The following is a 15148-nucleotide window of genomic DNA, read 5'->3' on the forward strand; positions in this document are numbered from 1 at the left end:
AATATATATTAAAGATTATTTTTTTAAGTATAACTAAATATATATATATATATATTATATGGTCTTAAACATATGATTTTTATAATAGCATTATTTTATATGGATATAAAATAAAATATTATGCATTCATTAATGGGTTATATATAATTTTTCATTAAAGTATAGGATTTTTTTTAATTCAACATTAATGATGAAAAGTGTAAATTAATAAAAAAAATAAAAAATATATAAATCAATAAGACATTTTTTATAATTATCTATATAGTTAATAACTAATGTTTTTTTATTATATTTATTTTGTTAAATAACATAATTTATTCACATGTTTTATAATTTAATTCAATAGATAACTGTAATAGGTTACCTAGGGTTTTGTCAGTTTTTTTTAGTATATATTAGATTTTTGCTCGTATTAAATACACATGTTGTTTATGATATTTTTAAAGTAAGAAAAATTTTTAAATGTGTAAATTTAAATATAAAAATAGGTTAATCAAGTTAAAATAATATAGTTTTATAACGTTGAACGCATTATTGTTTTTGATCCTTTTCTTATAACTTGATGTTATAACTACAAATCAACGTTTGATTAATATAGTTCATAAAAATTACATGAGCATTGTACCATTCATTTCTTATTTAAATCAATGTGTCAATTTGTTGGAAAAAAATATTATAACTCAAAATATAAAAACTAAATATATAATAGGATTATGTAAAAAACGTTGTTAACTTTTACTAATCATAATAATTATTGGGTCTAAGATAAAAAATACTTGATAAAAAGGGATTTTTTTTATTGGTTAATGGGAAGTTAAAGTAGAATTTTTTATTATATACATTGGTAGACACAAAACATTATAACAATAATTATTTATACTAAGGTTGTTCTCATTTGCCATACAATGTTCATCTGGAAGGTTTAGTATGATCTTCTAAAGGAAAATGATAAATCCTCCTAATTAATCCTCCTAAAAATCCTCCTAACATATCATCTTGTTAACACATGGAATCTATTAATTCTTTTTCCTAATCTCACCCTCAGATTTTCCACATGTCACAATCCTATTAATTAGAAGGATTTTTAGGCTAATAGTTTAAGAGGATCAATCATTGCTATTTTTCTAAAATATGTTGTCAGTTTGTGAGGCAAATCGCAAAAAAAAAAACCGACTTGATCGAGCACATATAACAAAAGTTTGCAACTAATGGATTACTATATAAATTTTATGTTCTAATACTACGTATATGTTATTTTTATGTTAAGATTGTAAAATGAGGTATCGATTTTGTTTAATATATGTTGATGAATGGCAAGTATTTTAAGAATTTAATTGATTTTTATTTTTTTTTATAAAATAAATGAATTTTTTGTTATACAACAAGCTTTTTTTTATATTTAAAAAAAATACTTGAAATAAAAAATTTAATTAAAAAAACATTATAATGTATTAAAAAAATAGTCCGGTTGATTTATTGATGGGAGAGTAAAAATTAGTATTAGTTTTGGTTGGGTAAATATAAGAAAGATAAGGTATTTTTTTAATGAATTGTACGGTTAAAATAACAAAACATCACAGAACTGGTACACCCGTTGATCTTTCTAGTTCTAGACTTCTAGTTGCTAATCAGAGTAAGCAAAGTTCATCATTTATGTCAATCTCCTTAGCTCATTCTTGTATTGAGCTATTGAATTCAATCTTCTTCTCTGATAGTAGTAAAAGTACTATAGATGCATGTCTCAACCTACATTGAAAACCCACCTCAATTCCACCCACAAACGCCCCTCTATTTCATCACCTACTGTCCCCATGAAAAAACCCAAAACTCAGGCCGCCGTTGCGTTCTCCGTCGACCCTTTATCGCCGGAAACCAATGCTGGAAGTGGACGCGCCACTTTGTTCCGCAAAATACCCTTACCCACTCAGCCTACCAAAAAGTTTGTCATCAAGCTTACTAAAGGTACTCAATATGTTTGATGCATATAATATATATATATGTTTGATGTGTATAAGTATCATTATTGTGGTTGGAAATGTGTTGGGTTTGTTCAAGTTTGTGTCTTTTTGCTTTGAATTGAAAGTAAAGGGCTTAAGAGATGTAATTAGGGTATAAGATGAGAACTTATGGTAAGGCGTAAGGTCTTGAAAGAGACCCGTGTTTGAAATTTGAATAATGTCACTGGGTATGCATATTGGAATGTCTAGGAAACAACTATGGGAAAATTGGTTAGACAATGTCGGCATAGCCAAAGTCTCGTCTTTTCCCGGGTGGCCTGATTAAGGATTCCTATGCGGTTACCCGTTTGGGCATTGTTTTAGTTTAATGTTGTAGAAGTTGACTATCTTTTATCCCAATAAGGGGCAATATTTAGAGATTGTTTTGGGTTATATGTTTTAAGTGCTTATAGTTATTGAGTTTGTTAAACCCAAAACACGGTTTGAAGTGTTTTGGATTGTTGCTACGTTTATAGCTTATTTGAAAGGGAACACAGTCTTCTAAGTTGGTTGAGTGGTGCTTCTTAATAATGCACTTTCTGAGTCGTAAGCCCTTAAAACTATGCAATTTCCGACGACCTCTTAACCGGAAAATTGGACATTTTTATTTTTGCTTTGTAAATTGCATGCCAACAACCTTTTGTTGGTTTTGGTTAATAGTCTACACTCTTGAGATCCAAAATACGTTATAGGTCTTGCAAGGATCATAAAAAGTCCACTTAGAGGGCAGTCATTTATAAACTTACTTTGTGAGAATTATAAACGATGATGTCATGGATTGGTACGCATTAGATATGGTTTGGTGGGGAGGTGTTTTGCTCACAGTCGTTTTCACACTGTCATTTTCTTGTTTGAGAGTTAATCCTCATATCCCTTTGTATAATCTATATACTTTTACAAAATTTGTTCAAATATGTTGATTTGCTTAGAATTTTGATATGCGAAGGTGACGGACTTTTACCGAAAGAAAATGCCCCTTTTTCCCTAAAAGTCAACTAACTTAAGTGTAAACTTATTTTTAGAAATGATTTATACTTATTAGTATCAATCTAAATCCAAACGTTTCATATTTTAAATCATCATTTATCTTTTTTGTGAAGTTAACAAGCTAAACTTACATTAAAATTTTATAACTCATGTTTACTGACTCATAGGCATCAGACAAATCGAGAAATTACTAGAAGCTGTTGTCACTGTTGCATCACGGGGGTACAAATGTATAATGCTAGTGTATTACTATAGTATTCAACACATGCTTCGGTTGATAAAAGTGTCCTGATATGCTTAGGCAAAATTTCCGTTTGTTTGCCAGCTTATTTCTGTTTTTTAAAGATGGTAATGATGCAATGTCCCAATGAAGTAGGAAGAATGGGGGTTTATGGAGTATTTAGTTTTCTATATTACTTATTTCGTATTTTCTTGCCTTTTCCAGTTGTATTATTTATTCCTTTTAGAGTTGTAGCTTTAGATGGTGAAGTTGATGTCCATGTTGAATTGGATGCATGGTTGGGTTTCATTATGACTTGCGAAATCTTGGAGTCATTGGTTTAAATTATACTGATCTCCTATGTTAGAAACAACCCTTAGCCTTAGCACAGCGGAAGCAATTAAACAAGAAGATAACAACTAGAAAATAGATAAACGACACACGAGATTTAACGTGGTTTGGCCTAGTGGGGGGCGTAATCCACCGACCGCAAACTAGGAACTTTATTAATGCTCTTGAACCATTGAAATTACAATTACAATTGATGGGTATATATAGGAGGACAACTAGGGTTTCTTGCTTGAATGCTTGGTAAACAAGGAAACCTAATGGGCTTCCTAAACAGCCAACTAAAACAGCCCTAAGGCCAAACACAAGCCCGTTAGGCTTTCACGCCCAACAATCTCCCACTTGAAGGCCTTGCGAAGAACTTCAGCCCACCATTCAAGGAAACAATATCTCGATCAAACTTTAACTTCAGTAAGTAATCAAGTAATCATCAGATAACAAAAATCCTTCAAGCCTCTAGTTCGAAGAACAAACTAAAACTTCAAAACAGAAGTTTCCCAAGTCTTCGGTTAGTTCTCCATAAACAAGCTAAGATTCAATAAAAACAGCTAGGAACAAAAGTCTTCACAGGTCCAACTCCCAAGAACAAACCAAACTTCAATCCATGCATCCTATGTGTACCTAGTTGCAACGACCCTTTTCATCAGTCACCTAAAAGGCCCATTGAAGCTATAAACCGCTCCAATACAGTCAGACACAACTGACTAAGTCATGGCAAAGTCCACTAATGACTCATCCTCAATCTCAGCCAGCTCCTACTGATTTGAAATACCGTCTTAGAAACTCCAGAGGAACAACAACACTCTCCACTAGCGGTAACATCACAGGAGAGATTCCATTCGGAACCCTGGTCTTCAAAACTCAACGTCGATTTCAACATATGTCAACACACTCCTGGTGCGCCTACTGTTACAAAATCCCGTCCAAGTTCAAACCTCCAAATACACTCAAACAAATAACCTGAAAGTCCCATAGTCCTCTACCACGCACTAGACTCGTATAACTCTCGAATAAGCGAGCCAAGACTTTTCTCCGAAAGTCGGTTCAATTCTTACAGTAGTGCAGTAATCTGCACACTCCAAAAGTCCAAACAACAGATTCACCGGTGCTTCGCTACGGTAGGTAACATAAAATGAAGCAAACCAAAATCTGTAACAAGAGTCTTCATTGCCCTCCAATGAGTCCTAATGCATCAATCCAGACACATTCTTATAAGTAGAATTTTATCAACCTCGTGCGACTCTAAAACCCTGAGCACCTCATGCAACCCCACGAGTCAACTACGCACAACTCCTATTGTCCCTGTTATTCCAACCAATGCTAAACCAGACTTCATGAGACGAACCTCCACTTGTATTCAGCGAAAACCTTCACCCAATACCCGTATAAAGATCCACTCAAATGTCAAACCACCGATCAAAACTGAACAAGGAATAACATCCACAGTTCCAGACCAGTTAACAACTAACGATTAATCACAGCGGTAAAGAAAACAAGCGTTAGTTCCATGACTTGACTAACTTTTTTCACTCGTGTCGACACTAGCAACAAACTGGAATACTCAAAACCAAAGCACTCTAAACCTGCTAGTTCTGTTTTCTTCAATACTAGTACCACATCCAACAGAAATACAATCCATTCCGAAAAACCCATATATACCCGGTCGAACAAAGGCTTAACTCTAATCAACCTAACGCCTTGTTTCAATGAACTAACTTCAAACAATGGTAGTTATCTTCTTTTCTTTTCTAATCGATCAAGGTAATATGACGACAACAAATTTAGTAACAACCACCCGCGACGTCACACCCTAATCGTGAATCAGAATAACCCGAGATACAACTCAAACAATAAACTAAATAGAGACAATACCTCAACCTCTGATCGATGAGGAACAAGAATGTCACGGTGGTAACCAAGAACAATAGTTAATACCTCTCGACGAAGAAAAACTGAAACAATGCTTTTTTCATTTTTCCAATTGATCAATAACACCAAATAACCCCAAAACCAGAAACCCTAACAGAGTTCCAAATGGCGGCGACTGACAACAGCAAAGACAGCTGCAACAGCGGCAGAACAGGCGGTTAACAGCGGCAGAACAGCAGCAAAAAAGCTGCAAACCAGACCCAGAAACAGATCGAATCAGGAAGAACAAAAACAGCATCCTAAACGCCAAAAACCGAAACCCTAAACGCGAAAAACAGCATCCTGTCTCTAATACCACTTGTTAGGAACAACCCTTAGCCTTAGCACAACGGAAGCAATTAAACAAGAAGATAACAACCAGAAAATAGATAAACGACACGCCAAATTTAATGTGGTTCGGCCCCAGTGGGGTGCTTAATCCACCGGCTGCATACTAGGAACTTTATTAATGCTCTTTTGCAATTTTATTATGGGTTTACAAGTGTAAAGTGTTTGACCTTTCATATGTCATTTGTATTCTTTTTTACTACCCTTTATTACACAAATGATTCTCTATTCCTATTGCTCATATGGCAAATCCAGAAGGGCCTGTTGCTTTTCATGTATTTTATCTACCTCTCAAAACATCTTCAATACATACGTGGACTTAGTACAGTTTCACCTGTGCATCTTCAGCATGGCCCCTGAAGTTTATTTTCTTTGAGTTGTGCCAGTTAAGAAAGAAAGATGCAAGAGGCAAAGCTATTTTCCCATTTGCTTAGCAAGTGTTCAAGCTCTTCCAGTCTACTACTTGATGCTACAGTAATCGCCATCTTTCAACTCATAGATCTCAACTTTTATACGTTTCTTGGACATTTCATTCCTTACTGATGGTTTTGTTCCTTTCGGATCTTCACCCTATATATCATGCCGGTATCTTTGAACAAGTACTTGTTCTGCGGCTCACTGCCTCACTATTGCAATCACACAGCGTTTTTAATTAGTGGACTTTTCTCCTGCGTATCCTAGTCACTGTGAGTTATATTGTATTGGGTAACCAAACACGACCTTGTTAGATAGCCATTAACTATGCAACTTCTTTTTTCTAGGGTAATATGCCAATGTTTGTTTATGGCAAGATCATATATACGTGGACATATATATCAAATAATACTTGATCAAAGTAATGAAGGTGCACTCTAGTTCTTTTATTGGGTTTAGTTTCCATAAATACCAGCATGCTTTTTCATTTCTTCTGTTTCAGTTGCTGTATTTCTTTTGTACATCTAGGTCAAGAAAAAATGGCTTTGTGTCATGTTTAACCCATCATATATAACACTTTTTCTTTATATATTATTATTTTAAACCTCTGTTTTTTTAACAGAACCAACGTAATGATTCAAAACAGGACAAAAAACAATTTTTATTTTGACGCAGGTGTAGTATAAAGTGTACAATGACTAAAGCAGGACAAATGAAACAGCAAATTGGTATTATATACAAAAAACCTTCTTTTTGTTATTTTCTAATGTTGATAATATAGTGACCTCAGAATTAACTTTTATAATGCTCGTTTTTCTTTTGAAGCTAAGCCGGCCCTGCCTACAAACTTTGAGGAGAATACATGGGCGATACTGAAATCAGCTATTAGTTCCATTTTCTTAAAGCAGCCAGATTTTTGCTATTTAGAAAAGCTTTATCAGGTGAGTGCCACTAATTGATTTTTTTGCTATTCGGATGTATGTTTTTTTTTTCTATTTCTGACTAAATAATTGTCATTAATAGGCTGTCAATGATCTTTGTTTGCACAAGATGGGGGGAAGTCTCTACCAACGTATAGAAAAGGAGTGTGAAGCTCACATATCTATCGCTTTACAATCTTTGATTGGCAAAAGTGAAGACCTGGGTGTTTTCTTATCACTTGTAGGGAAAACCTGGCAAGATTTTTGTGACCAATTGTTAATGATACGAGGAATAGCATTGTATCTTGACCGTACATATGCCAAACAAACTACAAATGTAAAGTCAATATGGAATATGGGCTTGCAACTTTTCCGAAAGAATTTGTCAATAGCTTCAGAAGTTGAGCACAAAACAGTATTTGGCCTTTTGAAGTTGATCGACAATGAGAGGTAATTGACTACATATATATATATATATATGTTTTAAGTTCTTCAGTAACTTGCAGTCTATCTATCCTTGTTCTGTGCAGCACTTCATACACACATGTGCGTACATGATGCACATTTACACATGGACATAACTAATGTGGTACATTGCATTTTTTTATTTTCACTTGCTAGACTGGGTGAAGCAGTTGACAGGACATTGCTTAGCCATATTCTGAAGATGTTCACGGCACTGGGAATCTACTCGGAGAGTTTTGAGAAGCCTTTTCTTGTATGTACATCAGATTTTTATGCAGCTGAAGGAGGAAAGTACATGCAGCAATCAGATGTTGCAGATTATATGAAACATGTGGAGGTGCGTAAAATCTTCTGCCTTTTCGTTTGCAACATTCCTGCAACAGGCTAAAGTCAAACCCCTTCCTCTTAAAGAAGTTTAGGGGTTCATGGTTCGCCATTATAAGCCGTTGTAACGTATATTCTGATCATTGCAGTTAAGATTGCATGAAGAGCATGATAGATGTGTACTCTATCTTGATACTAGTACAAGAAAGCCATTATTAGCCACTGCTGAAAGACAACTCCTTGAGCACCATATTGATGTGATACCTGAAAAGGTAAGGATAGTTTTTACATTCCATATTTGAATCTTTGTGACAAGTATTAATCTTAGCAATTGGATTTAGGGTGGTTTTGTAATGCTGATCGATGGTAGTCGAATTCAAGATCTCCAAAGGATGTATATGCTCTTTTCTAGAGTAAATGCAATTGAATATCTACGAAAAGCCCTTGGTTCATATATCCGAAAAACAGGGCAGGGCTTGGTAACTGATGAAGAAAAAGATAAAGACATGGTATTCTCCCTCTTGGAGTTTAAGTCATCTCTTGATAAAATATGGGAAGATAGTTTCTCAAAGAATGATTCTTTTTGCTACACAATCAAGGAAGCATTTGAGTATCTCATTAATATCCGTCAGGTACCCTATATATTACATAAGTTCTCATTATCGTTATCGTTACATGGAAACTGAATCTCTACTTGAAAAAGGTCCGGTCCATAGAAATTGTGATTTGATTCCAGCAGCAGACCAGGCCAGTTAAAGAGAACTTGATATTTTAAATTTAACAACAGGTACTTCTTATAATGCAAGTTTATCAAACAAATCTTGAATATATTGGATAAATGGAACTCCTCAAATCAATATTATAAAGCATAAAATGTACAAGTTTACATTTACATGGATAATAATTCAACTCATAAAAAAAGTTAACAAGTATAAGAGAATCACATAGTTACATTTCTATTATGGCCTTAATAGGGCTTATGTCTGGGACTGAATGGACCGGCATTTTTTGAGTTACGATTGGGCTTGACAATGGACATAGTGGCACAAACCTGTTTGTGCTATTTCTCACCTGTTATGTTGATTTGCTTATCAGCTCTGCATCTTTGTCGTCTCTATATGGTCTTTCTGATCTGAAACTAGTAAATATCAATTTGTTGACAGAATCGTCCAGCGGAGTTGATTGCCAAGTTTCTGGATGAGAAGCTCCGTGCTGGAAATAAGGGTACATCAGAGGAAGAATTGGAGGGCACTCTTGATAAAGTCTTAGTTTTGTTCCGATTTATACAGGTCACATATATAAACTCTATTAATATATCAGAACCCTGCATCAAATCAGTGGTTTCTCATGTTTCACCTTTTCATTGCTGCCTTCTTTAATAAGGTTATTTTTTATGTTTGGGTTAAAGGGTAAGGATGTGTTTGAAGCTTTCTATAAGAAGGACCTTGCCAAAAGGCTACTGCTGGGAAAAAGTGCATCCATTGATGCCGAAAAGTCTATGATTTCTAAGGTTTGGAGTTTGCTTGTTCACATGATAGTTTAAGCAAACTTATCAGCTGATTGTATTCATTCTTTTGATTATTGTTACAGTTAAAAACTGAATGTGGCAGCCAGTTTACCAACAAACTTGAAGGAATGTTCAAGGTATGTATGTATATACATGCCTTTTTATTCATAACAGTTTTTGCTGCAATTAGAGTAATGCTCTCATATGTCATTACTAGGGTGGTGGTCCATTGGTGAAGACTTGTGCCTCTCAATGTAGAGGTCGCAAGTTCTATCCTTGGGATAAACCACCTAATGGCTATGGAGTTTCACCTGCTATGACTCCGGGTTTGCAAAGCTAGTCGCCTTGGGATCAGTCCACTCGTAAAGCGAGTGGCGTCACCCAAGCGCACTAGAGGCCAAATGGAATACTCTCTTATTTGGAAGAGAAATACATAAAAGAGAACTATTGCTATATACGTAACGCATAAACATATAGATATTGTCAATTAAAGTTTCATTTTGGTAGGACATCGAGTTATCAAAAGAGATAAATGAATCTTTCAAGCAATCATCTCAAGCTAGGACGAAACTCCTATCAGGAATTGAAATGAGTGTTCATGTCTTGACAACGGGGTATGTATTACTATTCTTAGTTACATTGTGAAGATGACTAACGGTATCTTTACAAATTAATAAAGCTTTCGTCTAAATTCATACTTAGCTGCGAGCAATCTAATCTGCTTTGGTTTTCAAAAAAGAACTGATCTTTTTCTTTTAAATGCAGGTATTGGCCAACATATCCACTGATGGATGTTCGCCTTCCCCATGAATTAAATGTGTATCAGGTATAATATGAAGAGAAGATGACTGAATTATGTTAGCTAATTTCGACCAAGTCTTTTATGCGTGTGTCGAAGCAGGTTGTATTTTCTTTAACTGACCAATTTGGTAAATCAGTTCATATGGAAACGGGTCAAAGTGGCTCAAATTGTATTTATTATGTGTACAACCTCCTAGTCGGTTTTTTTAGTAAGTTAGATTCTTATTGAACGGATATCTAGTTAATGTAATTGATATTTAACACACAAAGTATTTATAGAAGAATTTTTACTGACAAAAAGTGTGTTGAGCTCAAGTGAGCCATTCCCCATTTGATGCCCAACTGGCATGACTTGCCCATTTCACCATCTATGATGTTTGGTAACTTAGTCTTCATAACTTTTGAGAACCTAATACTAATATGTATATGCAGGACATATTTAAGGAGTTTTACCTGAGCAAATACAGTGGTAGGCGGTTGATGTGGCAAAATTCATTAGGTCACTGTTCTGAAGGCCGATTTCCCAAAAGGTAAAAAGGAGTTGGCTGTTTCATTATACCAGGTCAGTTTTCCTTTTATTTCTGAGCATTTGTATTTTGTAGGTGGCAGTTTTGGCTTATTTATTTGAAAATAGGTCAATTTGGGTTGTATGAAATCTTTTAACAGGTCAAACAGATAAATTCATAATAAATAGCTATATAAGAATGGATTTAGAAGTCACGTAAAGTGTTTTCATATGCTTACAAGTTACTTAAAACCTCTTACATTTCCTTGCTTAAAAATATTAGATTTTTTTCAACAGATATAGATAACACTTGACAGGATCAGGATGGTCCAGAGTCACTGGAATCCGCATTTAAAAAGTACCCATTTTGACCTAAATCCCCATCTTTGCAACCTGCCCATTTTCCACCTCGTTATCTATGTCTTGTACTCTTCTGTGGTTTTCTTCATGTTCCAATCTTATTTTTGGTTATCATTCCAGACTGTTGTTTTGATGCTGTTCAATGATGCACAAAAGCTTAGTTTTGAAGACATTAAGGATGCTACAAGCATTGAGGACAAGGAACTAAGGAGAACTCTGCAGTCCCTTGCTTGTGGGAAAGTTCGTGTTCTCCAAAAGGTGGATTTTTTACAGACGTTGATTTCATTTTCTTTTGTTCTATTGTTGTCCTTTTTAGAATCAAATGATTGACTTTTATTTGCAGGCTCCAAAAGGTAGGGATGTGGCGGACAATGATTATTTTATGTTCGATGATGCATTTACTGCTCCTCTTTATCGTATAAAGGTAAAAGCAACTTAAAAGCTGGCATGCTATAAAAATCATGAGTTGTGTAGATTAGAGGTGACAAATGGGCCAGGTGTGTAATTGGTCAAAATGGATCTGGGTCAACGAAGTTTTTGGGTGTGGGTCGGGTCACTCTGGGCAGGAACACTCTTTGTCCAAAACTCCAAACTATTCTATTTCAGTATTAGTTACAATTTTTTTGGTAAAATCATAACATTTAGGAGGTTTTATGCATTTAGGTTACACTTTGGGACACTTTTGACTTCTCTAAATGCATAGAGCCTAATCTAGCCATGTCTTACAGGTTAATGCTATCCAGCTGAAGGAAACTGTTGAAGAAAACACTAGCACGACAGAAAGAGTATTTCAAGATCGTCAGTATCAGGTATAGTCTCTTGTAATCTTGTTATCTGACAATTTTACCATGAAAACCCTTTTGAAACCATATCTAGTGTTTAAACATAAAGATTCTAATTCAGTCTTTTTATGCATTAAAAAATGTCTCAGGTTGATGCTGCTATTGTAAGAATTATGAAGACCAGGAAAGTGCTGAGTCACACACTTTTGATTACCGAACTATTTCAGCAGGTACCTGAACGAGTTAATTTCATGTTAATTACTTATAAATACTGGCCTGGCAAACTAGTTCTGTTTGACACTGCTCCGTTAAACTCCTTAAACTTGGCACATTTGAGTTACTTTATTTTCTTGTTATACAGTTGAAATTTCCTATAAAGCCATCCGACCTAAAGAAAAGGATAGAAAGCCTCATCGACAGGGAATACCTAGAGAGAGACAGAAACAATCCTCAAATATACAACTACCTAGCATAACATATGCTGCCTTTATTTTAACATAACATGCGACAATTGAGGTTCGATTGCTTTGATCCTCATGTCTTTGTATGTACGGAATAACTTATATTTTCTAATCGATTTTGAGAATTTCTAATGAAATGGTATTGCTATTACTGTGTGTATCATTTGATGCTCATGTTGATTGTGCCAGTGCTAAAGGCTTAGAGACTAAAATGTAACTTCAAAAGTTTAGGTACTATATTTACAAATGTACGGAACTTAGCTAATGACAACACAAGATTACTAAAGGCTTGCTTACATAGGATTTAAGATTTAATACCCTGCTATTAATTTAACTAGAAAGCATAAGGCATCCCCTTCCTAGCAGAACCATGTATATTTTTTACAGTTTTGTCACCATATAAATAATGACACATCATCCTTTCCTACACCACAACTCATCATTAGCCGACATGGCGTAAGTCATTGACACCGCTATCCCAGTTCTTGAGGTCCTGCTGGTGCTGCCACTGTTACAGTTAGCCTGGTGGTTCAACTATCTACTATCATCTGATCTTTTGATTTTTCCATTAATACATCTTAAAACAAAGACTCCAAAATCTGGTCCCATACTTATATTTCATTATCATTTTTGGTTTGATTACATTCTTCAAGAATCAAGACCATGCAAAATTACAAACTGACAAGGACATAGATTGAATCAATTTGATCACACCTAAACTTCATGAATACCCTCCTAGTTTTTATAAGTGTCAAAATGCATGCCTTATAGATTCATTGAACCAGCATACATATCTTGAACCAATGTCTAAATCATATAAAGTAGTTTAGTACAGATGGGAGATCCATTGCCATATGGGTGTACCATTGCATAATAAACCAACTCCACTTAATTGGGTTGGCCAGAAGTATCCTCTAAATTCACTATGTGGGTCTCGAACGTGAGTTTTTCCCAAGGTCTCGGGTTTGAGTCTTGGGTTTCTCATCTCAAGGTATTTTCCCTGAGGAGGTTGGAGGTCCAGCAAATCGCTGATTAAAATTGTCACCGGCACGTCTGAATCGAAATTAATTTTGAAAAAAACAAAATGTAATAATAATGGGGTCAAAACATATATTTGTAGAACCCTTAAAACATATAGTTTGACATGACATCCAATTAATGAATTAATCATCTAAAATATATAGTCATATCAACAAAATCGTTTCCATCAAACTCTATTCATAGCTAACACATATGAAAGTTTTATTTAACTGTGACAGAAAATAGAGTGGAAGAATATTTTACAAACCAACACAACTATTTGTGTCCGTTTGGTCATTAGATGAAGTCTTCTAAAAAAAAGACTAAAACTATTATTAATATCTACTATAATGTTGTCATTTCTTTTGTCGAGAATATCACTGTTTGTAGCCAGTAGCATAGCATATACAAGTTATTGTGATGTTATACAAATACAGATCCTCTAAAATTTGATCCAACTTATAAGTGTATATGATATTAAGTAGCCATCAAACTGGTTTTTTGATATTATTGAATTGTCCTAATTATTATCGAAGTGTTATTGTTTTCATTAATAAAAACCAAATGCTTGTGAATAGTAATTTACAAGCTTAAAAGCTTAATGTAAGATCATTATTAAATTTTTTTAAAGAGTTTAATGTACAATTGTTATTAAATTTTTAAATAAAACTTAGAAGTAGTCTCTCTACTTAGGTATGTAAAGCTGTCTACATTTTGACTCTTTTCATACACCATCGAGATATTGAAACCCAAAACCTATAAAAAATGGCATTGGGTGTTACATTTATTTATTTATTAAACTTTCAAATTATTAATCCTTATAAATAGTAAAGTGGCGGAAGCTAATGTGGTATTGCTCTTAGAGAAATTTACATTTGATATGGCAAATGTTTAAGCTAACCTAGTATTTTGGTTAAACGCTTGTAAGTTCAACGTAACAATACGGACATAATGAAATTATATTAACACGATAACTGAGTCCCGTGACACGGGACATTGAACTTTCTAGTTGCTATTAATTTTCAGTATAAATATTTAATACTTAATTCATGTTGTAACTATAAAAATAATTTTTAATGGTTATTATCCAAAAAAAAAAAGAAAAGGAGAGGAGGAAAAAAAAAACACCACATAAGATGTTAATTTTGACTAGGTGACTCCTCAAGTTAGGGAGAAATCCATAAATGTCGGGATTATCTAATGGATTATCACTAATATGAAATGAAATTAAGTTGTTAGTTAGTCAAAAGTGAGAAAAACCGTTCCACTTCCACATCCACAATCAATTTCAACCACGAATATAGTTTTTGGTTCACTTATTATGAAAGTGAAGCGATGATTGATTTATAATCTATATACTATTTTATGATTTAAAAGGTGGTTAGATATATCAATTTGTATTAGGCCTTTGCTACTAAATTTTTGTGGAGGTCATTCAAACATGATTGTATTCGAGATTTTGATGACGACTGATAAGTTTTTTTTTTCTTTTCTAATATTATTTCTGATTTAAATGGGATCATTTTTTTTTTATCTGAGTCTCAAGCGGGTTTGGGTCTAGGTGTGACACTATCAAAAATCAGTTAGGGTAAAAACCGGTGGCTCGACCTCTACTTTTGAGGATCTTTTCATGAGTGATGAGTCTTTCAGGTTTTTTTAAATCAATTTTAGTTCTTACGCGGTTAAGACCCAGATAAAGTGATAGTTATTAGTGGATCTCAGGTTTAGTTGTTTATTAATAGGTCTTGATTTGGCGGTTATTTGATTTCCGTTTATATTAC

At 34.2% G+C, this 15148-nt stretch overlaps 1 protein-coding gene across 2 annotated transcripts; it reads left to right on the plus strand.

Moving 5' to 3' along the window:
• The first annotated feature begins 1608 nt into the window (after positions 1 to 1608).
• LOC122595954 (cullin-4-like) lies at positions 1609 to 12495 on the plus strand. 2 transcript variants are annotated; one of them, XM_043768441.1, is made up of 17 exons: positions 1878 to 1962; positions 6869 to 6950; positions 7048 to 7163; positions 7246 to 7592; positions 7764 to 7944; positions 8081 to 8203; positions 8273 to 8563; positions 9095 to 9220; positions 9340 to 9441; positions 9522 to 9575; positions 9946 to 10052; positions 10204 to 10264; positions 11225 to 11362; positions 11448 to 11528; positions 11833 to 11913; positions 12036 to 12116; positions 12248 to 12495. In XM_043768441.1, the coding sequence occupies exons 2-17, from the start codon at positions 6917 to 6919 to the stop codon at positions 12359 to 12361; spliced, it is 2037 nt and encodes a 678-aa protein (XP_043624376.1). In that variant the 5' UTR covers positions 1878 to 1962; positions 6869 to 6916; the 3' UTR covers positions 12362 to 12495. The 2 variants fall into 2 exon arrangements, with proteins under 2 accessions (XP_043624375.1, XP_043624376.1); XM_043768440.1 differs by lacking the exon at positions 6869 to 6950 and having other exon boundaries at positions 1609 to 1962.
• The last annotated feature ends 2653 nt before the right edge of the window (positions 12496 to 15148 follow it).

This window comes from Erigeron canadensis, chromosome 4, assembly GCF_010389155.1.
Source record: "Erigeron canadensis isolate Cc75 chromosome 4, C_canadensis_v1, whole genome shotgun sequence".
NCBI classification, from domain to species: domain Eukaryota; kingdom Viridiplantae; phylum Streptophyta; class Magnoliopsida; order Asterales; family Asteraceae; genus Erigeron; species Erigeron canadensis.

Excerpts from the sequence above, each read along its gene's own strand:
- LOC122595954 (XM_043768440.1), top strand. The coding sequence starts at position 1,737 with ATGTCTCAACCTACATTGAAAACCCACCTCAATTCCACCCACAAACGC. Across the intron at positions 9,576-9,945 it reads AACTTGAAGGAATGTTCAAG|GACATCGAGTTATCAAAAGA; the intron begins GTATGTATGTAT and ends TCATTTTGGTAG. Across the intron at positions 10,265-11,224 it reads ATGAATTAAATGTGTATCAG|ACTGTTGTTTTGATGCTGTT; the intron begins GTATAATATGAA and ends TTATCATTCCAG.